Here is a 24,536-nt window from a genome sequence, read left to right on the forward strand (position 1 = left end):
AGATGGCAATAAATTACCCCTCGAAAGACAATGATAGAATAAGAAAATAAAGACTTCCGGTTTTGGAGCGCACTTGTAACAAGCTACGAATAATCAACTCTACACGTCAAATATGATGATATAAGGGGAGAGTTCTTCATGTTCTATTTTCAGTTTGGGAAGTTGAACGATGTGTGCCGTGTTTGACGGGACTTCCCTGACAGTCACCATGCAGACCTCTCTCACTCACACACCGCAGAATGCATTTAGGTGAGTTGGTTAGCATAGCTAGCCAGTAGTTGTAGCTATGTGGCTGATTCCCTACTGTACCAACAAGTTTTAAGGCTGTTATTGTGCTAAGGTTAGATGCAGTGGTCAGCATTTTTCAAGCATATTTATGAAATATTATAGTCTGAGAGAAAATACAATTGATACCAATTGTTTTAGAGAGAAACGTAACTTTTATCGTGTGTGTAGCCCCCAGGAACTGTCCCAGGAGATAAAATCCTTCATCAGTGGCGTGGACCAGACCCAGGGTCGTAAACTCAGCGTCCGTGAGCATGCCCGCTGTGCTGTGCGTCTACTACGGTCTGTGCCTGCCTGTCGCGGGGCGGTCCTCGAGCACCTAAGGGGCGTGTACAACGAGCATGTCTCAGCCTTTCTTCACAATCTAGAGACAAACGGCGATGGCGACGGGGACTCCAACCTGGAGGATGTCATCACGGAGGTCCATGGCGTCCTGGCGGAGTTCATTAAGCTCAACCCCCGAGCCTGGGCTCCCCTTGTCTCAACCTGGGCTGTAGACCTGCTGGGGCAGCTGAGCTCCAAGCATGCTGGCCGCAGGGCAGCTCCCCACTCCTCCAGCCTCAACGAGCTGCTGCAGCTGTGGATGTCCTGTGCGGCTACACGCTCCCTCATGGAGGCCTATACCCAGTGCCTGGCAGCTATGATAGCCTGGTGTCCTGACCAATGTGTGGACGCTCTCCTGGACACCTCCGTGCAGCACTCCCCCCACTTCGACTGGGTGGTGGCTCACATCGGATCCTCCTTCCCGGGCACCATCATCAGCCGTGTCCTGGCCTGTGGCCTTAAAGACTTCTGCTCCCACGGAACGGCTGACAAGTGTCAGGGAGACAAGAGCAGCCGAGTGCCTAAGATCAGCTCTGTGGTGGGGATCCTAGGCCACCTGGCGGCGCGGCACTCTGACAGCATCCGGCGGGAGCTGCTGAGGATGTTCCAGGAGAGCCTCAGTCCCCCGACTATACCCCCCAGCTCTGGGTCCACCTCCTTGGAGCACTCAGCCAAGCTCCGCAGAGCCACAGTGCCCTTCCTTCTCCAGCTGGCGGCGCTGTCTCCTCTTCTGGGCGCCGTATCTACAGAGCTGGTGGAGTCTCTACGGCCTCCAGTCTTGCTCCAGCTCCAGGCTGTTCTACAGGGCCTTCCCAGGGACGAGCTTGACAACATGCTGGGGCTGGCTGTCCACCTCATCGCCCAGAGCCCTGCTGGAGGGGCACGCATCCTCCGCTTCCTAGCTGACACGGCCACCCCCGCCTCTGTCATCATCTCCGGCCCCACGTCTTCCCCTCACGAGGGGGTCCGGGAGGCCTGCGACCTCCTCCTCCAGATGCTCCTGCTGCACCTCCACAAGCTGGTCTACACCCGCTCAGAAGGGGATGACGGCTACTTCAGCCGCCCCCACTCTCCCTCCTCCCAGGCGCCCCGTGTGGTCCCCTTCCTAGAGGAGCTGCAGTCCCACGTGGGAGAGCTCTGTGCTGAGATGCTGAGACTGGAGAGGAAGCGTCATCTCTGGCTGCACCAGCTGCTGTGTCTGTTGTCTGTATACGGGGGCCCGAGCGTGGCCACGGAGGCCCTCTGTCAGCTGCTCACCCTGGCCCGGAACCCAGACCAGCTGGCCCTGGCCTGGCAGCTCCACACCCCACTGTCCGCCTGCCTGCCGGGCCTCATCCCTGCCGCAGTGATCCGCTGCGTGGCCCAGATCCATACACACACTCTGGGACCCAGGCAGCTCTGCCAGCTCCTTCTCAACCTGGGCTCTGCCATGCAGAGTGTACAGGAGGAGGAGAGGAAGGGCCCAGGAGGAGGCATGGGAGGAGGAGGTGCTAGTCCTCAGTCCTCCATGGCAGTGCAGGTTGGAGCAGCGGTCTCAGGACACCTCCATGACTTCTGTCCTCTGCTCCTCCACGGTGACCCGGCGGTATCCCACGCTGCCGTGCGGCTCCTGTCCCGCAGCCCCCTCCCTCGTGCTGCCCTGCCTTCCCACCTGTTGCTTGTTTGTCGAGCTGCCGTCACACACTTCTTTCTGGCACTGCGGAGGAGAGGAGAGACAGGGAAGGGGAGAGACGAAGGCCAGGGAGGAGAGGCGGTGAACTGTTCGGTGCTCCTCCTGTCCCGTCTGGTAGGTTACTCCCCTCTAACCCTCAAATGTGTCCTGCAGCACCTGGTGGAGGGAGCTCTACATAAAGGAAACACTGACTTGTTTGGAGGGCAGAGTGAGGACATTGGAGGGGACACCCCCATCTCCCCGTCCCTGGCCCCTGACCGGGTGGGCTCCCTGCTGGACATCAACTGCAGGTTCGGCACCACTGTCAACTTCTCTGGCAGTGTGTGGTCTGTGTTCCATGCTGGGGTGATAGGGAAGGGTCTGAAGCAGCGCAGTGCTACGCCTCACCCCGACGCCGCCAGTGTCATACAGAATGTCCAGACTCTGCTGGCTGTCACCGTCCAGTGCTGCAGTGCACCATCCGGGAATGGCGGCAACGGTGGAGGCACCCGACACCAGCCCTCCGTTCCAGACGAGCCGCCGCCCATCAACGCTGAGGCGGCCAAAATGATGGCAGTGACGCTAGTGGAGTATATCTGCCCCGACGTGGCCAACGGGGAACTGTCATGGCCGCCAGAGGAACATGCACGCACAACTGTAGAACGTGACATACACATCCGCCGCTGCTTCGAGGCCCACCCTGTCCTCTTCCCTTTACTCCATGTTGTGGCTGCCGGGCGTCCTGCTCTCTGTTACTGTTCTGCGGTGCTCCGGGGCCTGCTGGCCACTCTGCTGGCCCACTGGGAGGCTTCGAGGGAGGCTTTGGCGATGGACTCCCCGTGGCACCTCCAGGCCTCATGCATGCTGGTGTCCTGTATGGGCGAGGGCCAGCTGCTGCCCCCTGTGCTGGGCAACGTCCACGAGGCTTTCCCCTACCTGACGCCGTTCGAAGTGAGGCTTCTCCTCCTGGCTGTGTGGGAATATGTAAGGGGTAACGGCCCCATGCCACAGAAGTTTGTCTTCAGTGCCGAGAAGGGCTTGTTCTGCCGGGATTTCTCGCGGGATGGAGACGTGGCGAGATACGTAGCACCCATTCACAGTGTCCTGCATAAGAACATTGACCGGCTGGGGCATCTATGCTGGCGTTTCCAGCTCTGAACAAGGGAAGGAGAGAACTGATAGAGGGATGGAGAGGAAAAAGGTGCAAGAAGTGGGACGGTTGGAATTGTTTGTGAAAGATGAGGATAGGGGTGGTTGGTGATCGGGAATTGTGGAGATGTTGCTTTGCTGTTTTCTTGTTTGTTACTCTAACTTGAATCTAGATCTGTATGCGCTCTGAAGCATAGTTGAGCATGTTATATCTACTGTTTATCTTTCTCCTGTTTTGTATCATTTTTATAGATTAAGTATAATTTTTTATGTAGCTGTTACTGTAGGGGGATAAAAACATGTAGTATACCATAAATAAATTAGCAGAAAAGGGAGTGATCATAATTTTGTTGTTTCAAATATCTGGCCTTTGAACTTGACTGTCTACATTTCGAGTTACAGCAGTTCTGAATTTCAATTCAACTTACTTTTTCTCGAATTGAAACAGAAGTACAACTTTGTAATGAGAAGGTACATCAATGATAATGTATTCATTTTACATCAACTAACACAGCCTGCAGGTATATGATGAATCACACAAACATTCCTTCAAATGTCTTTACATACAGCACAATTTATGTTTGAACCAGATCTCCTAATAAATGTGCAAGAGTGTAGCAAAGCTGAGACTGTTATTTTATCAACCGAGAGGGGAATTCTATCAACACTACACCTTTGACACTTAATGGGCCATTTTCAATTCCTTAATTGGATTTGAATTAATCTGAATTGACCCCAAATGTGCATGCCATTCTAAACAGAGCCATTACATAGCTGTAAAAGATCATTGTCTCTGACTTCCATATGCTCTGTGCAAATGTTTCACAATGTAGTTTTATATTGGTAGAGCCTGTAAGTATGTTTGTCCCTGAATGAAAAATAAGCAAGTGCAGTGCAACCATAGTACAAAATAACAGAGAATTGCTCCAGAACTGACCACCTCAAGCTGACGTGTCCTTGTCTGAGAGGATAAAGAAATACAAGGAGGGGATAAACGGTGAATAATTCCAGAAGACTCATAAATACAAAATAACAGTTTCAAATCTAATTGCCGATGAACATTGAATATATATATATATAATAAATAAATACTGAATGTGATCCACCAATATCGAATTTCGTTCTACATATTTAAAGACTACAAAAAAATATTGTTACTCCAGGATATTTGCTAGTTTTGAGTGAAACCGGGGTGGGCCAAGGTTGCAACTAAACCAAGATGGCCGCCTTCGTAGTAAGGTAAGACAAAGCATTTCTGTGGTTAAATTATACTTTTAACTTGTGTTTTCGAAAAATATTTCGCTTGCAATATCCAGGAGTAGACAGGTTGAGTTATTTTTACTGTCTCTAGCTAGCAGCTCGAGCCTTTTAATTGAAATAGCGGCCTGACAGCGCTCTCTAAGCAGCTAACGTTAACCTTTTGGGATGATGATCTATCTAGCTAGTTAATGATGGACATACATTGATAACTATTTCGATCGGTGAAATATCATATGTGCGTATCTCTGTCCTACATCTTGTATTACGACGGGGATTTAGGTAGCGAGCAACCGGTGTTGGCTAACTAGCCAGATTTGACAGGACCAAATCGACGTTAGCATTTAACGTTAGCTTACCAGATGAATTAGCTCTACCAGCATTTTAGGACGCAGTGAGCGCAAATGACAAGGAGCCATGTTAGCCAGATAATAGTTTGCCAAATATGGCCTTTCTATTACCCATGCATACTAGCTAATTAACATATATAGCTAAGTTAACTAGCTATAACGTTAGTGATTCATAAAAGTTAGACGAGGTTAATCAACAACAGGATATGGTACCCGGAAGCAGCAACTTCGGGTCCTTGAGTACAACATATATTTTTGTTGTAGCCCCAGACAAAAACACTTGATTCAACTTGTCTGAATCACTTCAAAGGTAACGCGTATCTCACATGTGGGGTACAACATTCATGGTGTGAAGGGAGTGATTGCTATGATGATTTCCTCCTTTTAATGTGGTGATTGTAGTCTAATCGGGTGCACCAGTTGACCAGTAGAATCAGGTCTGCTTGTCTTGGGGCACAACAGACGTGCTGTTGGGAGTACTCGAGGTTCTCAGTTGGAATATGTTTATGACTTGTTGTCAGCGTTATCTATCACTGTAACGTTACAGAGCTGAATGTATGTAGTATTTTTCCACTTAACATTTACTTCCAATTTTCTGTTTCTCTCATCAGCCCTCTCAAGATGGGGCCTCTGTTAGTGTTGTGGCTGGCTGGCTGCCTCAGTGGGACCTGGGCAGTGGACCGGGGGAACTTCAAAACCTGTGACCAGAGTGCATTCTGCAAGTGAGTTCTAGATGATAAGCAACTACACCACTTAGCACCTTCATAGAGATTGTACACAGTCAATGAAAGTAGACTGTCAGTCTTAAGTAACTGATGGTAACGTGTAAGTCCTCAACAAGTCTACCTCTATTCTCTTCCACACTTATGGTCCAGCGTTCACAATATGTACTTCTACGTTGATATAACACAAACCTTAATAAACATGTTGTAACTGTGTGTGTTTGTGCACTCAGGCGTCAGCGAGCGTTAAAGCCTGGCCAGTCCCCATACAGAGCCCTGCTGGAGACCCTGGAGCTCACCAACACCAAACTCACACTGCAGCTCATCAATGACAACAACAAGGTTTGTTAGACACACAGACTTTAATTCACAGATTAGGTCATATGTTATTGTACATCCATCCATATATGTATTAACAGGTGTGCTGAAACCCCTTTGGGTCCTGGTCTCGTCTTTTTTAACCCGCTCCCTCAGGTGCGTCTGTTGCTTGAGCTCTATCGTCTCCAGGGCAACATGACCAGGGTGAAGATAAATGAATTGAAGCCACTGAAGCCTCGTTTTGAGGTCCCCGATGTGCTCATCAATGACCCACCCACAGAGCCGTAAGTCTCATAGGGAGCTATCTGGATTAGTGTATGGGTGACATTGAGCCATGTGGATGGGGAGAATTAAAGAATTGGTTAGGACAGAGACCAGCAATGGAGTTAAAAGGAAATGTAGTTAGTGGAGGAAGCAGGCAAACACTACCTGAGGGCATGTAATAGATATATTGCCTGGCTCTCAGTTGATAATATCATAACCTCCAGCACCAAGAGAGAATACATCTGTGAATACACAGTGGAGACAAGATGGCACAGAATAATTTATTTGTTGGGTGTTTTCTGTTTCTTCCACCCATCAATTTACCTATTTCACACATCTCGTTCTCCCTCTACTTCAGTTTGTCTCTCCTGTCTCGGGATGAGAACGGGGTGGTTCTGTCTTTGGGGGCAGACTCTCAGCGGCTGATCGTCAGCGCTAAGCCGTTCCGATTGGACATCATGGAGGGGCGGGAGGTTCTTCTGTCACTTAACTCCCGTGGCCTGCTGGCCTTCGAGCACCTCCGGATCCGCAAGGATACGTGAGTCACATCCCACGCACCAACTCGCATCCCACGCACCAACTCGCATCCCACGCACCAACTCGCATCCCACGCACCAACATCCCACGCACCAACTCGCATCCCACGCACCAACTCACATCCCACGTACCAACTCGCACCAACTCGCATCCCACGCACCAACTCGCATCCCACGCACCAACTCGCATCCCACGCACCAACTCGCATCCCACGCACCAACTCACATCCCACGCACCAACTCGCATCCCACGCACCAACTCGCATCCCACGCACCAACTCGCATCCCACGCACCAACTCGCATCCCACGCACCAACTCGCATCCCACGCACCAACTCGCATCCCACGCACCAACTCGCATCCCACGCACCAACTCGCATCCCACGCACCAACTCGCATCCCACGCACCAACTCGCATCCCACGCACCAACTCGCATCCCACGCACCAACTCGCATCCCACGCACCAACTCGCATCCCACGCACCAACTCGCACCAACTCGCATCCCACGCACCAACTCGCATCCCACGCACCAACTCGCATCCCACAACCCACGCACCAACTCGCATCCCACGCACCAACTCGCATCCCACGCATCCCACGCACCAACTCGCATCCCACGCACCAACTCACATCCCACGCACCAACTCGCACCAACTCGCATCCCACGCACCAACTCGCATCCCACGCACCAACTCGCATCCCACGCACCAACTCGCATCCCACGCACCAACTCGCATCCCACGCACCAACTCGCATCCCACGCACCAACTCGCATCCCACGCACCAACTCGCATCCCACGCACCAACTCGCATCCCACGCACCAACTCGCATCCCACGCACCAACTCGCACCAACTCGCATCCCACGCACCAACTCGCATCCCACGCACCAACTCGCATCCCACGCACCAACTCGCATCCCACGCACCAACGCACCAACTCGCATCCCACGCACCAACTCGCATCCCACGCACCAACTCGCATCCCACGCACCAACTCGCATCCCACGTACCAACTCGCATCCCACGCACCAACTCGCATCCCACGCACCAACTCGCACCCCTCACATCCCACGCACCCCACACACCCCTCACATCCCACGCACCCCACACACCCCTCACATCCCACGCACCCCACACACCCCTCACATCCCACACACCCCTCACATCCCACGCACCCCACACACCCCTCACATCCCACGCACCCCCCACCCCACACATCCCACACACTCCTCATCCCACGCACCCCACACACCCCACATCCCACGCACCCCTCACATCCCACGCACCCCACACACCCCTCACATCCCACGCACCCCACACACCCCTCACATCCCACACACCCCTTATTATACATGTTTCTTTATTTTCTTGCTTTTTCACTGCTTGCTATTGTGTTCTCCATTTCATCATTATTTTCCTCCATTCTGTCCCGTTCTTCTCTTCTACCTCTCAGCATCTCCTATAAGATAAAAACCAAAGTTAATAGCATGTGGGAAAACATCAAGTGGGTGTTCTCTAGGTAAATTCCTTCACCATTGTAGGTTTGTATTTGTCTGTGCTGGCAATGTAGGAGTATGGAATTGAGTTGTAGTTTAGACATCCAAAAATGACATGACCAAATGGCTCAAGGATGTGGTGACTGGGGCTGGTAGCATTTTCTGAAATATTTTCCTGTCTAGGCATGAAGGCCAGTTCTAGGCTCACTACCATTTGGTCTGCTCTTTACCGGTCTTCAGAGGAGATGCTCACATGCCTTTTTCCTCCCACATTTCCACATTTCTCTTGACTCCAAATGTCTTCATGATACAGCCATTTCACCACACTGTTGACCCAACAGTCATGTCATATGTAGAGGCGGCTAGGTCTAATCCCATAGCACTGAGTAGACCACGATGTCTCTCCCCTCAAGGCTTGTTTGTTCTGGTCAGTGTGTGCTTTCACAGGGGTAGTATGTATGTGTTCACTGAGGAAGTCTGTGTAAGGCAGGGTACCGGTAGTCACTTAGGGGTTAGTCCCTTGGTGTTTACATCAAAATAATCACAAGGTAGGGAATTGTTCTCCTCTTGTTCCCCTTTGTCATTAGAGTGACATTTTAAAAGGTTAAGTAGGTTGACACTAACACTATTTTGATTCTAGTGAGAAGGCTGTGTTGGTTCATGATTTTCCTTCTGTTCTCTTTTCCATGTGTGCCTCTTGTTCCATTTGGGATTTGTATTTACTCAGTTGTCAGCAGGTTATGTGTCTCTTTCTCTCCCACAGCAAGGTAGACCCAGAAGGAACTGAGAATAAAGAAGAAACTGAGGCTGCCAACGAACCGGCAGAAGGAGAGGAAGAGGTATGGGAAGGGTAACGAAGGATTCCCCCAGGCTTTTGATCAGGATCAGTAAACTGAACAAAAGATGCAGTTAAAGTTTTTTTAGATAATGCTTTCTTTTGTAACTTTACTGCCCTGCCCCTGGGCTGAACTCAACCCCTTTCTGTTGTAACCTTACTGCCCCTGGGCTGAACTCAACCCCTTTCTGTTGTAACCTTACTGCCCCTGGGCTGAACTCAACCCCTTTCTGTTGTAACCTTACTGCCCCTGGGCTGAACTCAACTGCCCCTGGGCTGAACCCTTTCTGTTGTAACCTTACTGCCCCTGGGCTGAACTCAACCCCTTTCTGTTGTAACCTTACTGCCCCTGGGCTGAACTCAACCCCTTTCTGTTGTAACCTTACTGCCCCTGGGCTGAACTCAACCCCTTTCTGTTGTAACCTTACTGCCCCTGGGCTGAACTCAACCCCTTTCTGTTGTAACCTTACTGCCCCTGGGCTGAACTCAACCCCTTTCTGTTGTAACCTTACTGCCCCTGGGCTGAAAACCCCTTTCTGTTGTAACCCCTTTCTGTTGTAACCTTACTGCCCCTGGGCTGAACTCAACCCCTTTCTTTCTGTTGTAACTTTCTGTTGTAACCTTACTGCCCCTGGGCTGAACTCAACCCCTTTCTGTTGTAACCTTACTGCCCCTGGGCTGAACCCTTTCTGTTGTAACCTTACTGCCCCTGGGCTGAACTGGGCTGAACAACCCCTTTCTGTTGTAACCTTACTGCCCCTGGGCTGAACTCAACCCCTTTCTGTTGTAACCTTACTGCCCCTGGGCTGAACCCCTTTCTGTTGTAACCTTACTGCCCCTTTCTGTTGTAACCTTACTGCCCCTGGGCTGAACTCAACCCCTTTCTGTTGTAACCTTACTGCCCCTGGGCTGAACTCAACCCCCTTTCTGTTGTAACCTTACTGCCCTTGGGCTGAAATGGGCTGAACTCAACCCCTTTCTGTTGTAACCTTACTGCCCCTGGGCTGAACTCAACCCCTTTCTGTTGTAACCTTACTGCCCCTGGGCTGAAATCGACCCCTTTCTGTTGTAACCTTACTGCCCCTGGGCTGAACTCAACCCCTTTCTGTTGTAACCTTACTGCCCCTGGGCTGAAATCGGCCCCTTTCTGTTGTAACCTTACTGCCCCTGGGCTGAAATCAACCCCTTTCTGTTGTAACCTTACTGCCCCTGGGCTGAACTCAACCCCTTTCTGTTGTAACCTTACTGCCCCTGGGCTGAACTCGACCCCTTTCTGTTGTAACTAGAGATTAAATGGTATGAGAATTTCATATCACGATTATAGTGACCAAAATTATCACGGTTAGCAGTATTAGTGCAGTATTGTTAAAACGTGCAGAAAGTACTGATACACACACACACACACACACACACTGAAATCATTTCACCAAGTTTTATATTGAAACTCAACAAACAATGAATTAGCAGCACTATACACTTTTTGTGTGCATAAAACATTAAAATAATATCATTAAAGATGGCACCATGTGGCCATGAGAGGTAAAAGTTTCCCTTGTGTAGGTTTTAATGAACACATCAAATGTGCATATAAAAGCAACACAAGTAAAGCAATGTGAATGTAAGAACAATACAACCATATGTAAACACATCCAATGTGCAGGTGTTGACATTAAACACAAAATATGTAAAGAAATCAAATGAACAGCACTGATTGTATGTCCGTTCTCTCCATAAAGAAACAAGGTGCTGCTGGCCTAACATCCTGTATGTATGCGTCGTTGTTCACTTGAGATGTAAAAATGTCAGCATATTTACTTTGTCTGGTTTAAGTAGTGATCTGCGAGGGGAGACTATGTGCCCGCTGGCACTGAACACTGATGGCACGCTGGTTGCTGGGATGTACAAAAGCTTCCTGGCAACCGTGGCAAGGTGAGGCAGCTCTGATACATGGTGGATCCACACCAGTGGATCCTCTTCTGCTGGAATGGGTGGCAGAGACAGGTAGACCTTGATCTCTTCTTTCACTCTGTCTTCTTGGGAGGTCGGAATCTGACCCTCTTCACCTCTCTGCTGCCTTGTTGAGGTAATCTTTCTCGGCAACTCAGCCAGGCCTTTCCCCGCTGATGCCGCTGTGGGGGTGGTGGAGGTGCTGCTGGTGCTTTGTGGTTCTTCCCTGACTTGTGCAGCTGCCAGCTTCAAGGTCTCCTGGACACGGCTGTCAGTGTCAACTTTTGCAGCCTCAGGCTCACCTAAAAAGCTCCCTTTGAAGCAGGGGTCAATGAAACAAGCCATGTGCCTGACTCTTTGCCTAATGTCTATCTGTTAAGCTCTTCGCTCATTACCCTTTTCATTTTCTTGGTCAGGAATGGATCCATATCCTTTTCCACCAGAACATCAAGGGTGATGTGGTCCAGGACAGGGTTGATGGCTGACAGTGTCACTCATGTCTCTGAGGCAAGTGCATCTGTAAACTTGCTCAGAGGTTCAAGGAGCTGGCAGTTTCTCCATGACACTTATGTCGGCATCCTTGGCCATCAGGTGCCATGTTCCTCTTTCTCCAGCCAGTGTCACACAGACTGGCTGCTGTTGGCTGAGGAAATGCTCAAGCATCTTGTATGTAGATGGTCACCACATCATGGATCAGAGCCTTCTGTGGCATGTTAAGGGCAGCTTGCTTTTCTCTGTTCTCACCTTCCAGCTAAGTGAGAACCCTTGGACCAGATGACAGCAGGCCTTGACTGTTGTGTCAACTCTCTGAATTTTCAGAGCCTTTGAAATGGCCAGGTTCAAATTATGGCCAACGCACCCAAGCCACAGATCTGGGAACTCTTCAAAAGCCTTGGTCATGGTTGTTGCGTTGTCTGTGGTTCTGCAGACCAGGTCTTTCTTGCTGATCCCCCACTCTTCCAGCATCTTCTCAAACTGTGAGCTGAGTGATCTTCTGGGAAGAACAGTTTCCAGGCAGTTTTGATTCCAGTTGCCAGTCTGGGGTGAAGTAATAGATAGTGAAGCTGATGTATGGTTGACCACCCCGGATTTCACTGGTCCAGAGGTCAGTAGTTGCAGCAAACCATGTGCCTTGAGCCAAACCTTTTCCAACATCAGCTTTAACCCGGTTATACAGGTTTGGGATTTCAGTCTTGGAAAAGAATGTTGGTGATGGCACGTTGTAGTGAGGCACGGCAACCTTCATCAGCCTCAGAAAGCCAGGCCTCTCAACAATTTGAAATGGCATCATGTCCTTTGCAATGTAATAGGAAAGGGCTGCAGTGAGGTCTTGAGCATGTTTTGATGTGGGTGCATAAGCGTCACAGCTGTCGATGAGGGACCGGTAGCATCACTGGGTTTGCCTGCTGCACTCCCGCTCTGTTAACAAGGGAATAGCACATGTATTATTATTGGTGTTACATTATAATTATTCACACACAGTCTATCTTCTGTGTTGCTTTTGAGTATATGCAATGGCCTCATCCACATTTTACATAAATACAAATGAGTCATAAGAAGACAGTGATAGTTATTGCAATGAGCCCAACAATTGACATAAATACAGGAGTCTTGAACAGGTGTATATAGGGTTTCTCCTTTTGGAACACTTTTATAACCAAGTCGATGACTCACGGATTTTAATTGAACAAAATGTTGGTTGGGTGGTTAAACTGCATAACGTGTTATCGTGTGCAATGGGCGAATAGTCTGCAGACACACGGCGCATACAGCAGCAGAACAACATGTAGTGTTTTTACAAGAGTAGGAAACACTGACATTTTCCGTTTACATTATTGACAAGCTATTAGCAAGTTAGACAGACACCATGACATTTTCCCCCGTTCAAAGTCCCTACATCATGCATTGAGCTAAAACTTAACTTACTTTGCATTCGCTATAAAGTAGTGGGTGGTGGTTACGAAGATGACTCAATAGATTTGAATTGTTGCCCCCTTATATGCATTTTTTTGTTGTTGCGTATTCTGCAGACAGGGTGACCATCTTCGATTAAGTATCCCTCAGCACTCTTGTAAAACCCAAAATACGACCACACTTCAGATTTGGTCCTCTTAGACGGCAGAAAAATCTCCCAAGAGCTGTCACTGTCTTCCACCATGTTTTCTCACACAACAAATCCCACGTTGAATGCTGCGCCAGACTGTTGCTAACTTTGGTTGATGTTGGACAGTGTTTACCGTGAGTTTTTCAAACCGTGGTAATAAAACACGGTTTTAATGATTTATTTGAAACGGTAATACTAACCTTCGGGAATTTTACCATGGTTTATCGTGAAGCCGGTAACCATTTCATCCCTAATTGTAACATTACTGCCTCTGGGCTGAAATCAAACCCCTTTCTGTTGTACTATTACTGTCACTGGGCTGAAATCAAACCCCTTGTTGCTTTTCCCATTCTCTCTCGCACCACAAGGCTCCTCTGCAATTATTTCCATCTGTCTTCACCTTTGTTCTTTTGTTCCTTCCTTCCCAGAAGGCGAAGGAGGATGAGAAAGTGGAAGATGGAATGTGGGAGGAGACATTCAAATCGCACACAGACAGCAAACCCAATGGTACGTATACTTTTTTATGGACCCGTAATTTCAATTGACAGGTGAAAGAGGCGGCTTGCAGTTGAATACTTGGTATTCTGATCCTGAGTACTCACCGCTCATCTCCTGGAGATATTATTTTATGATTGGATGAGTTTTATGACTTGCGTTAGGCACAGTGACCAGTCAGTGTTGATGTGTTTTTCTGAGTGTATCTTTGTTGGCTGTTATCTCTCTTAGGCCCTTCCTCCATCAGTCTAGACTTCTCTCTGCCAGGGGTGGAGAACGTCTATGGCATCCCAGAACACGCAGACAGCCTCAAACTCAAAGCCACTGAGTAAGTGACGGACATTGACCATGACATTGGTTAATCCGCCATCGATAAAAGACAGTACTATGCAGCTGTATTCATCGGCCTGGCCTAGGTTTTTGACTCAACAGCCACATTCTTATCGGCAGACTCAACAGCCTTGGTTTCTCAAATGACTGCCTCGCCTGGTTCACCAACTACTTCTTAGAGTTGTGTGTCAAATCGGAGGGCCTGTTGTCCGGTCCTCTCGCAGTCTCTATGGGGGTGCCACAGGGTTCAATTCTCGGGCCGACACTTTTCTCTGTATACATCAATGATGTCGCTCTTGCTGCTGGTGATTCTCTGATCCACCTCTATGCAGACGACACCATTCTGTATACATCTGGTCCTTCTTTGTGTAACGGATGTGAAACGGCTAGCTAGTTAGCGTTGGTGCGTGCTAAATAGCGGTTCAATCGGTGACGTCACTTGCTCTGAGACCTTGAAGTAGTGGTTCCCCTTGCTCTGCAAGGGCCGCGGCTTTTGTGGAGCGATGGGTAACGATGCTTCGTGGGTGATGTTGTTGTGTGCAGAGGGTCCCTGGTTCGCGCCCGGGCATGGGCGAGGGGACGGTCTAAAGTTATACTGTTACATTGATGCTGTTGACCCGGATCACTGGTTGCTGCGGAAAGGAGGAGGAGGGGACGGACGTAAAGTTACATTTGGACACTGCGTTAACTAACCTCCAGACGAGCTTCAATGCCATACAACACTCCTTCCGTGGCCTCCAACTGCTCTTAAATGCAAGTAAAACTAAATGCATGCTCTTCAACCGATCGCTGCCCGCACCTGCCCGTCCGTCTAGCATAACTACGCTGGACGGTTCTGACTTAGAATATGTGGACAACTTCAAATACCTAGGTGTCTGGTTAGACTGTAAACTCTCCTTCCAGGCGCACATTAAGCATCTCCAATCCAAAAATCTAGAATCGGCATCCTATTTTGCAACAAAGCATCCTTCACTCGTGCTGCCAAACATACCCTCGTAAAACTGACTATCCTACCGATCCTTGACTTCGGCAATATCATTTACAGAATAGCCTCAACACTCTACTCAGCAAACAGGATGCAGTCTATCACAGTGCCATCCGTTTTGTCACCAAAGCCCCATATACTACCCACCACTGTTACCTGTATGCTATCGTTGGCTGGCCCTCGCTTCATATTCGTCGCCAAACCCACTGGCTCTCCAGGTCTATAAGTCTTTGCTAGGTAAAGCCCTGCCTTATCTCAGCTCCCTGGTCACCATAGCAGCACCCACCCATAGCACGCTCTCCAGCAGGTATATCTCACTGGTCACCCCCAAAGCAAACATCTCATTTGGCCGCCTTTCCTTTCAGTTCTCTGCTGCCAATGACTGGAACGAATTGCAAAAATCACTGAAGCTGGAGACTCACATCTCCCTCACTAACTTTAAGCATCAGCTGTCAGAGCAGCTTACAGATCATTGCACCTGTACATAGCCCATCTGTAAATAGCCCATCCAACTACCTCATCCCCATATTGTTTTTTTCCTATTTTTGCACCCCAGTATCTCTACTTGCACATTCATCTTCTGCACATCTATCACGCCAGTGCTTAATTGCTAAATTGTTATTACTTTGCCACTATGGCCTATTTATTGCCTTACCTCCCTTATCTTACCTCATTTGCACACACTGTATATAGACTTTTCTAATTTGTTATTGACTGTACGTTTTGTTTATTCCATGTGTAACACTGTTGTGTCGCACTGCTTTGCTTTATCTTAGCTAGGTCGCAGTTGTAAATGAGAACTTGTTCTCAACTGGCCTACCCGGTTAAATAAAGGTGAAAAAACAACAACATTGAGACAGTAGTTAACTAAGAACTAGTGTATGTATTTTCTAACGGTGCAGGACATCCTTATATGCATTTGATTTGATCTTTTTCAACATTGTGGGTTGAAGATTTTTAAATAACACGAAATGACCGACTATATGACAATACAATAATATATATATACTTATGCGTTTTCCAGTGGAGGGGATCCATACCGGTTGTTTAACCTCGACGTGTTCCAGTATGAGGTGTTCAACCCTATGGCCCTGTACGGTGCCATCCCTGTCATGCTGTCTCACAGTGCACAGCGCACCATGGGCATCTTCTGGCTCAACGCTGCTGAGACCTGGGTGGACATTAGCTCCAACACCGCCGGCAAGGTAAGACCGACACACACACACACAGTCACAGTCAGTCCTCTTTCTCCAGGTTCTGAGTGAGACAAACACATCTGAGCCACCCTGTGTATAGACATTGAAGGGTACAGTCAGAGAGAACACACACCCTCTTACCCCTATGCTGGTTCTCTCTGGTGGTGCAGACAGTGTTTGGCCAGATGCTGGACTATGTTCAGGGCTCCAGTGAGACGCCACAGACAGACGTGCGTTGGATCTCAGAGAGCGGCATCATCGACGTCTTCATCATGCTGGGACCCACTCCCACTGATGTCTTCTCCCAGTACGCATCACTCACAGGTCAGACTCCCACTACAGAAACCCAGTTCATATTCCCAGTCCACCAGTCTATTTCCACTTCCACTTCCTTCATCACCCTCACACACCTAGTCTCTCTCGGCAGATGGTTTTCTTCCGGCAATGTATCATCGCTCCAGCTAAAAGTTCTGGCGTCAATTGGGACCGAGAGGACCAGTCGGAAATGGGACGCGTCACCAGTAACATCGCTGCCGTATCCGCTTGTTGCTCTAGCTACAAATTAGCATAATTCCCACCCGAATATCAAGGCCCGCTTAGAGTTGTCTATGTGAAGAGCAGGTTGGCATTCATTGAGATGACTCGTGTACTGTAGGCAGCTCTGCAGGGTAGTTTAAAAAAAATAGTTTTGTTATTATTTGTTAACCATTTTAAATAGGCGAGTCAGTAAAGAAAACATTTGTATTTACAATGCTTTTCAAACCCTACCCGGACGACGATGGGCCAATTGTGCGCTGCCCTATGGGACTCCCGATCACGGCCAGTTGTGATACAGCCCGGGATCGAACCAGGGTCTGTAGTGACGCCTCTAGTACTGGGATGCGGTAGACCGCTGCGCCACTCGGGAGCAGGGTAGTCACTAGCTGGAACGGTCAGCTGGCATGGCCACAGTCATAAAATCAGATTTTTTACCTTAACCATACTGCTAACCTGAGACCTAACCTTAAATTAAGAACAAAAAAGCTCATTTGTGTTTTCAGGAATTGTTAATATATATAGATAGATATAGATAGATAGATATAGATCTCTCTCTCTATATCCGCTCAACTCTGCCTTCAGGACAAGATTCGTCCCAATAAACGTCAACCAACGTCTTGGGAGGCCACTCCCCAGAATATTTTTCTCCCATTTCAAATGTCATAGAACCTGACATCCTCCCCAGACCTTGTGCCTTTGCATATAGGTACCCTTCCCTCCCCTGTCTGCGCTGGCCTGCCACCAGGGTCCCTCATAATACAACTATCTGTATATGACCACCCAGCTCTCTCCCCCCACCAGGTACCCAGGCCTTCCCTCCCCTGTCTGCGCTGGCCTACCATCAGTGCCGCTGGAACTACAATGACCAGGAAGATGTGGCGGCGGTGGACCAGGGCTTTGACGACCACGACATCCCCTACGACTTCATCTGGCTGGACATAGAGCACACGGACGGCAAGCGCTACTTCACCTGGGACCCTCACAAGTTCCCCCAGCCCAAAGACATGCTGCAGGGTCTTTTAGACAAGAGACGCAAGGTGAGCACATTAATGTGTTACAGCTGTCTGGCCAGGGCTCCCTTGTAGTAGATGTTTCTGGGTTCTATCGACTGGATGAATGGAGAAAGTAAAAGGTTCTGAGACACGTTGACAAGTCATCTCGTTTCATTTTTACTATTTTCCTTCTCCCTCATGTTCTTCCTGTATGATTTAGATGGTGACCATTGTGGACCCCCACATCAAGGTGGACAGCAGCTACAAGATCCACAATGAGATCCGCTCCAAAGGCTTCTACGTCAAAAGCAAAGATGGCGGAGACTATGAGGGCTGGTGCTGGCCTGGTAAGAGATGGCGAAATTGGTCTGACCCACAATCAAAGAAAGGGAAGGAAATTAATTGCAGCTACACATTGCATAAAAACACATTGCAATTACTCAACATCTCCCTCTAATCTTTCCTCATTCTATTGTAGGTAATTCTGGTTACCCAGACTTTACCAACCCTGAGATGAGAGCTTGGTGGGCCAGTATGTTTTCCTACGATCAGTACGAGGTAAGTCCATTCTGCCCGGGTTTGACCTATGTGTCGTTCGATTTATGAAATATCTCTTCCCCCATCTCTGATCTCAGGGTTCCATGGAGAACATGTATACATGGAACGATATGAACGAGCCGTCAGTGTTTAATGGACCAGAGGTCACCATGCATAAAGATGCACTGCATGGGAACTGGGAGAACCGTGACCTCCACAACCTCTATGGATTATATGTGGTGAGTGTTTGCCTGTGTTGTATGTGCACATCTTCACTCTAGTAGAACTTGGACTTGCAATGGCAGACTTTTTCTTGAATAATAGAGTCGCACATTATATATCGAACCCAGTAATGTATTGGGTGAAACACCGTCTCGGCATCATTTTGCCTTCAGGGTGATGTCATGAAGCTTGAATCAGGTTATGTAGACAAAATATGCAATTAGTGCAACCATTGACAATAGAGAAGGGTGTGTCATATTTATTAAGTTGATTAGAATGAATTGAGTGAAACTGTTAAAAGACAATAGGTTACAGCATATTGAATATATTAGGCTGTTATCATATGGAAACATAATTAGATATTTTACATAATATTAGCATCAACATACATTGTTTAATTTAATTTCACATACCACCCTGCATACCACTGCTGGCTTGCTTCTGAAGCTAAGCAGGATTGGTCCTGGTCAGTCCCTGGATGGGAGACCAGATGCTGCTGGAAGTGGTATTGGAGGGCCAGTCGGAGGCACTCTTTCCTCTGGTCTAAATATATATATATTTTTAAATATCCCAATGGGACACTGCCCTGTATAGGGTGCTGTCTTTCTGATGGGACGTTAAACGGGTGTCCTGACTCTCTGAGGTCATTAAAGATCCCATGGCACTTATCGTAAGAGTAGGGGTGTTAACCCCGGTGTCCTGGCTAAATTCCCAATCTGGCCCTCAAACCATCACGGTCACCTAATAATCCCCAGTTTACAATTGGCTTATTCATCCCCCTCTCCCCTGTAACTATTCCCCAGGTCGTTGCAGTAAATGAGAACGTGTTCTCAGTCAACTTACCTGGTAAAATAACGGATAAATTAAATTAAATGTCATTGTTTCCAATGTAATTTTTGTTCCATGTAATCATTTGGTTCAACCATAATGCATAATAAGCATCACCAACAGGGGGAACATATTGAGTGTATGCTGATAAGCTGTAGAAAGAATACATTTTAAGCAATAAGGCCCAAGGGGATGTAGTATATGGCCAATATACCATGGCTAAGGGCTATTCATTTGCGTGACGCAACGCAGAGTTTCTGGAGGCAGCCCTTGGTCGTGGTATATTGGCCATATATCACAAAACCCCGAGGTGCCTTGTTACTATTATAATAAACTGGTTACCAATGTAATTAGACCAGTAAAAATAACTTGTCATAACCGTGGTATATGGTCTGATATACCACGGCTGTCAGCCAATCAGCATTCAGGGTTCAAACCACCACATTTATAATAATAATTTATTAGACTTGTTCATAAAGAAGAGAGAATAATTGTTCATGAGAAGGGCCTGAGATCAAAGTCAATATTCAGACCACTAGGGGTCAATGTTTTTAGACAGGATATCCAGTAAGCCTCCCTCTGTAGTAGTAGGACCTCCATTTTACCTCTGCTTTTTTTTGAAGAAATGACTTAATGTTTCTACCGAGCTTTGCTGCTTGAACTTGCAGTAACCACCTCTTCTCTTTCCCTCAGCAAAGGGCCACAGCAGAGGGTCTGATTGAGCGCTCAGGGGGAGTGGAGAGACCTTTTGTCCTGGCCAGAGCCTTCTTTGCTGGCTCCCAGCGCTACGGTGCTGTGTGGACAGGTGATAACGCTGCTGAGTGGGAACATCTAAAGATCTCCATCCCCATGTGTCTCAGTCTGGGCCTGGTTGGTGTCTCTTTCTGTGGAGGTGAGTCTGACTCAATCTTAGCTAATACCACTATTTCCCCCTCTACTAAAAGCCACAGCTAAGCAATTAATACATCAGAAATATTTTGCTACATTTTATTTATCTGCTTTTTTACATGACTTGTTTACATTACATTATTACGGTTCGTTGCCTGTTTGTTTACACCTCACTACATTGTTATCTCTGTACCACTCCTCATCCTCCTCTCTCCCCCTCTCCTAGCTGATGTGGGTGGCTTCTTCAAGTCTCCCAGTACTGAGCTCCTGGTGCGTTGGTACCAGACGGGGGCGTACCAGCCCTTCTTCCGAGCCCATGCCCATCTGGACACCCCCCGCAGGGAGCCCTGGCTGTTTGGCCCCGAGAACACTGCTCTGATCAGGGAGGCTGTCCGCCAGCGTTACGCCCTCCTGCCCTACTGGTACCAGCTGTTCTACCACGCCCACCACTCTGGCCAGCCCGTCATGAGACCTCTGTGGGTGGAGTATCCTCAGGATACGGCCACGTTCTCCATGGATGACCAGTTCCTGCTTGGTGAGTGAGATCGTGTTATTCCCTAGTATAGCTCAGTGTCAATAGATATTCCTGTCTTTACGTACCCTTTATGACTGATACCATGACTGAGTCACATTCCTTCTATCCTGCTGTTTCAGGGAGAGATCTGCTGGTGCACCCCGTGACTGAGGAGGGGGTTAGGGGTGTTACTGCCTACCTGCCTGGAAAAGGAGAGGTGAGTCTCTCTCAGGAACTGTCATAACATTGTCACTATTATAACAGTCTATAACAGTCATATGTAGGTTATATGTCAGCCGTCTAATTGAAACCGTCTCCTAGCTGCTCTGTTCTGTGTCCTTCAGGTCTGGTTTGACGTCCACACGTTCCAGAAACACAACGGAGCCCAGAACCTCTACATCCCTGTCACCATCAGCTCTGTAAGAAACTCTACAACACACTCACTAACAACCAGTCAGTCACGCCCAGGGGGCTACTTGCTGAGTTAAACAGTCACATACAGTTAAGACTATATCCTGAAAGTTCTGTTGAGAGAACTGGGTAAGATTGGAAAGACACTCCCTGACTGACTCTCTCTCCTTACCAGATTCCGGTATTCCAACGCGGTGGTTCCATTATTTCCAGGAAGGCCCGGGTTCGAAGGTCATCTTCATGCATGGAACACGACCCCTACACCTTATTCGTTGCTCTCAACCCCAAGGTAACACAAACACACACCTTGTCACTTATACTGTTGCCCCAAATTTGGATGGGTTCAGGATTTGACCTTTAAACATTTTCAAATGTTATGTCTGTTAGCGATTTGCCCAGGGTGAGCTCTACATAGACGATGGCCACACCTTCAACTTTGACAAACAGAAGCAGTTCATCCACAGAAGATTTTCCTTTGCCAATAACGCCCTGTCCTCCAGGTCTGTCAAATAATTTCTCTCACATATTCTGTTTATTTTTGTTGTTACTCTCCTTGATTTTTGTCTATGTTGAATGTAACTGAATTCTCTCTCCCTGCAGGAACCTGGCCCCTGGCTCTCAGTTCACCACTTTTTCCTGGGTTGAGAAGATTGTCATATTGGGGGCCAGTAAGCCCAGCAAGGCCACTCTGAAGACTCCTGGTGAGTTTTTCCAGTGTCTTATTCATATTATGGGTTAGTGTACCAAGTTAAGATGCCAGTAAGTCATTGTGTTTGAGTGTTTCCTGTTTTAACACCCAAGTAGGCAATTATGAGATGGAAACAGTTGGCCAATAAACTGTCATTCTTTGTGGTTATTGATTACTGTGTGTGTATAATGGCAGGTCTGTCTCAAATGACTGTTATTGATCTATTCTGTTGTCTTTTCTCTGTAGATGGCAAGGAGAGTCAGCTGGAGTTTGAGTTTGATGCCTCCATGTCGGTGTTAACCCTTCGCAAGCCGGGTGTCAACGCAGGGCTGGACTGGACTGTGGTGCTTCAGTAACAATGGAGAAGGGGGAGGACGACGATGACTGAACCGGACTGAACGAGAGATGGAGGAACTTAGTGGACACGGGTTGCAATTGTAACGCACCAAGCAAGATATTTGACCAAATGCTTTAATGTGGTACACAGACTGGACAGGGGATAGAGGACTATCCAAACACACAATATTTCATACCAAGCACACAATATTTCATACCAAGCTTGCATACAAACACTGCCTGTAGATCTAAAACCGTGTCTCTTCCATGTCCATCTTGCGTTCAGTCAAACTGACAGTTGGTGAACTTACTGAAGGGTTGCTAGGTAGATTTATTGTTAGTTGCATTTTAGGGAAATTCTTCACAGTTCAAATCATGATGTTGTAGTGAATGTTTGGAAGTACTCAAAGACATTCAAGTCTGATGGATGATTATTTTATGTTTTCCGTCAAGTATGCTTTAGGTGTAAGAGAACATTAAATAAGTTTGCTGACAACAAAATTAAGACACTCATTCAGAGGCTGTAGTGTAGTTAGTATGTGTTAATAATTCCATATCTGGCCATGTCTTATGACTTTAAATTCTTATTTCTTCTTATTTCCTGTTTTCATTCCATTACCCCCTGTAATTACTGAAGAGCAATCAACAGGATAGCCAAACTGCTCCCTTTACTTTCAACTCGTGCCACATTCTATTTAGTTTTATTAGAAACTCCACCAAGCAACAATGCAGCACTGATCCAAGACCATCTGTAAATGTCGTGGCATTTCTCTTCTTATTGCCATAAGGTGTATTGAGTCTTACCTCTGAGATCCCTAATTTAAGGTTACTCATTCCTCCTAATTTATCCCCAAATTAGTTTCTGATAATATTGTGTGCACTTACATCAGTCATTACTATGCCATGTTTTTATGGTGGTAAAAGACAAACACAAGACAAACACATTTATGGTGGTAAAAGACAAACACATGGTCAGTAACAACTTAATGGAAGAGGATTTGGCTTTTTAAGTTTGCTCATATAGGAATTATTCAGGGGTTAGGACCACTGACTTTGTGGAAACTCATCCTAATAACATGTTTCTGTTCTGACTTGTTCAATTTGTTTACTTGATTATCAAATGCACTTGAGAGGAAGGTGAGAGCTTTTTGTCCCAGATTGAACTCAAAGCAGTTAGGGTCAGGCATTGCGGTCAATTTGTGGGTTGGGGTTCACGGTCCAGTGTCTTCAGTGTCTCTTGCTCTTAATATTTTTCAAAAATGTGTCAATGTATTAAATGTGACTAAGGAAATAAATAATGATATATTCAGTTAGTTTACAAAGATGCAGTTCACTCTGGAGACAAGGGACTGGTCCTGGTTGATAATAGCACCTCTTTATGGGGTTGTTGCGTTCCCTACTGTCCTTGGCGATAAAGCATTTTAGAATAGTTTTCCTTGATTTATTTTGTGTTTGAGAATTTAAAATCTTACTGCAACATTCTCAGCAAGTGTGCTGGAACCAGGAAGGAAGGAGGCCAGTTGTATGTGATAAGATGGCAGACCAAGTGAAAATAAACTTGACCAAATGTGAGAGAGCATTGTTGTTTTTAATCATATGAATTCATGCAGCTTACGTAGATAGGGATAATAATAAAGTAACTACATTCCCAATCTAATGTCTGTTGATTTATTGTACATAAGAAATATATTTTGTAAACGTAAAGCTTTTCAATACAATTGTGTCTCTGCCGAATACGAATTTGGACTACAATAATACCGGACGTTTTTAAGAAAGGCTGGTTTATATTATTCCTATGAATACTTTCTGTGAAATATGTCAACTGACCCTAAAACAACGCTCGGTGCCAATTTTATTCGGTCAATGCTTTTCGGGAACCTAGGAACATATCTACTATCCTAAACCGTAACCCAGATATGCAACATCGCGAGACTTCCGAAAACCCTTGCAAAATAGACCAAACAGACCCCGCCAGGGTTTGAGTTGTCAATGAGAGAAGTGAAAAATTCTTCCTTAAGATAATTTTCTCGAAATCTAAAAGCACAACCTAGATTCGAGCCAATTAAGTAGTTGAACATGTTATTTCTCCAACCTCGTGAAGTGACATGTGTTAATTTCCGTCAAAAACAACTTTATATCGAAGGAGTTTTGATTTGACGGACTGCACATGTGCAGTTCGACGGGAGACGACCGTTAGACCCACATTAGGGAGGAGAGGACGGGCTCATATTACTGGCTGTAGCGGAATAAATGGAATTGAATCGAACACATTAAACATAGTTTCCATGCGTTTGATACCATTCCAAGCCATTATTAAGAGCCGATCTCCCTTCAGC

At 47.3% G+C, this 24,536-nt stretch overlaps 1 protein-coding gene across 4 annotated transcripts; it reads left to right on the forward strand.

The window, feature by feature from the left end:
- Positions 1–10: 10 nt before the first annotated feature.
- Positions 11–23,852, forward strand: LOC135545577 (neutral alpha-glucosidase AB-like). Of its 4 annotated transcripts, none has more exons than XM_064973292.1 (22): positions 56–249; positions 5,628–5,738; positions 5,972–6,080; positions 6,213–6,340; positions 6,679–6,858; positions 9,119–9,194; positions 13,670–13,748; positions 13,968–14,064; positions 16,076–16,256; positions 16,418–16,571; positions 17,586–17,821; positions 17,997–18,123; positions 18,255–18,334; positions 18,412–18,552; positions 20,057–20,255; positions 20,478–20,786; positions 20,906–20,982; positions 21,110–21,184; positions 21,352–21,465; positions 21,564–21,676; positions 21,777–21,877; positions 22,111–23,852. In XM_064973292.1, the coding sequence occupies exons 1-22, from the start codon at positions 170–172 to the stop codon at positions 22,218–22,220; spliced, it is 2,877 nt and encodes a 958-aa protein (XP_064829364.1). In that variant the 5' UTR covers positions 56–169; the 3' UTR covers positions 22,221–23,852. The 4 variants fall into 4 exon arrangements, with proteins under 4 accessions (XP_064829363.1, XP_064829364.1, XP_064829366.1 ...); XM_064973294.1 differs by lacking the exon at positions 56–249 and adding an exon at positions 4,407–4,648; XM_064973295.1 differs by lacking the exon at positions 56–249 and adding an exon at positions 5,259–5,326.
- The last annotated feature ends 684 nt before the right edge of the window (positions 23,853–24,536 follow it).

Source organism: Oncorhynchus masou, chromosome 9 (assembly GCF_036934945.1).
Source record: "Oncorhynchus masou masou isolate Uvic2021 chromosome 9, UVic_Omas_1.1, whole genome shotgun sequence".
In the NCBI taxonomy this organism is placed as follows: Eukaryota; Metazoa; Chordata; class Actinopteri; order Salmoniformes; family Salmonidae; genus Oncorhynchus; species Oncorhynchus masou.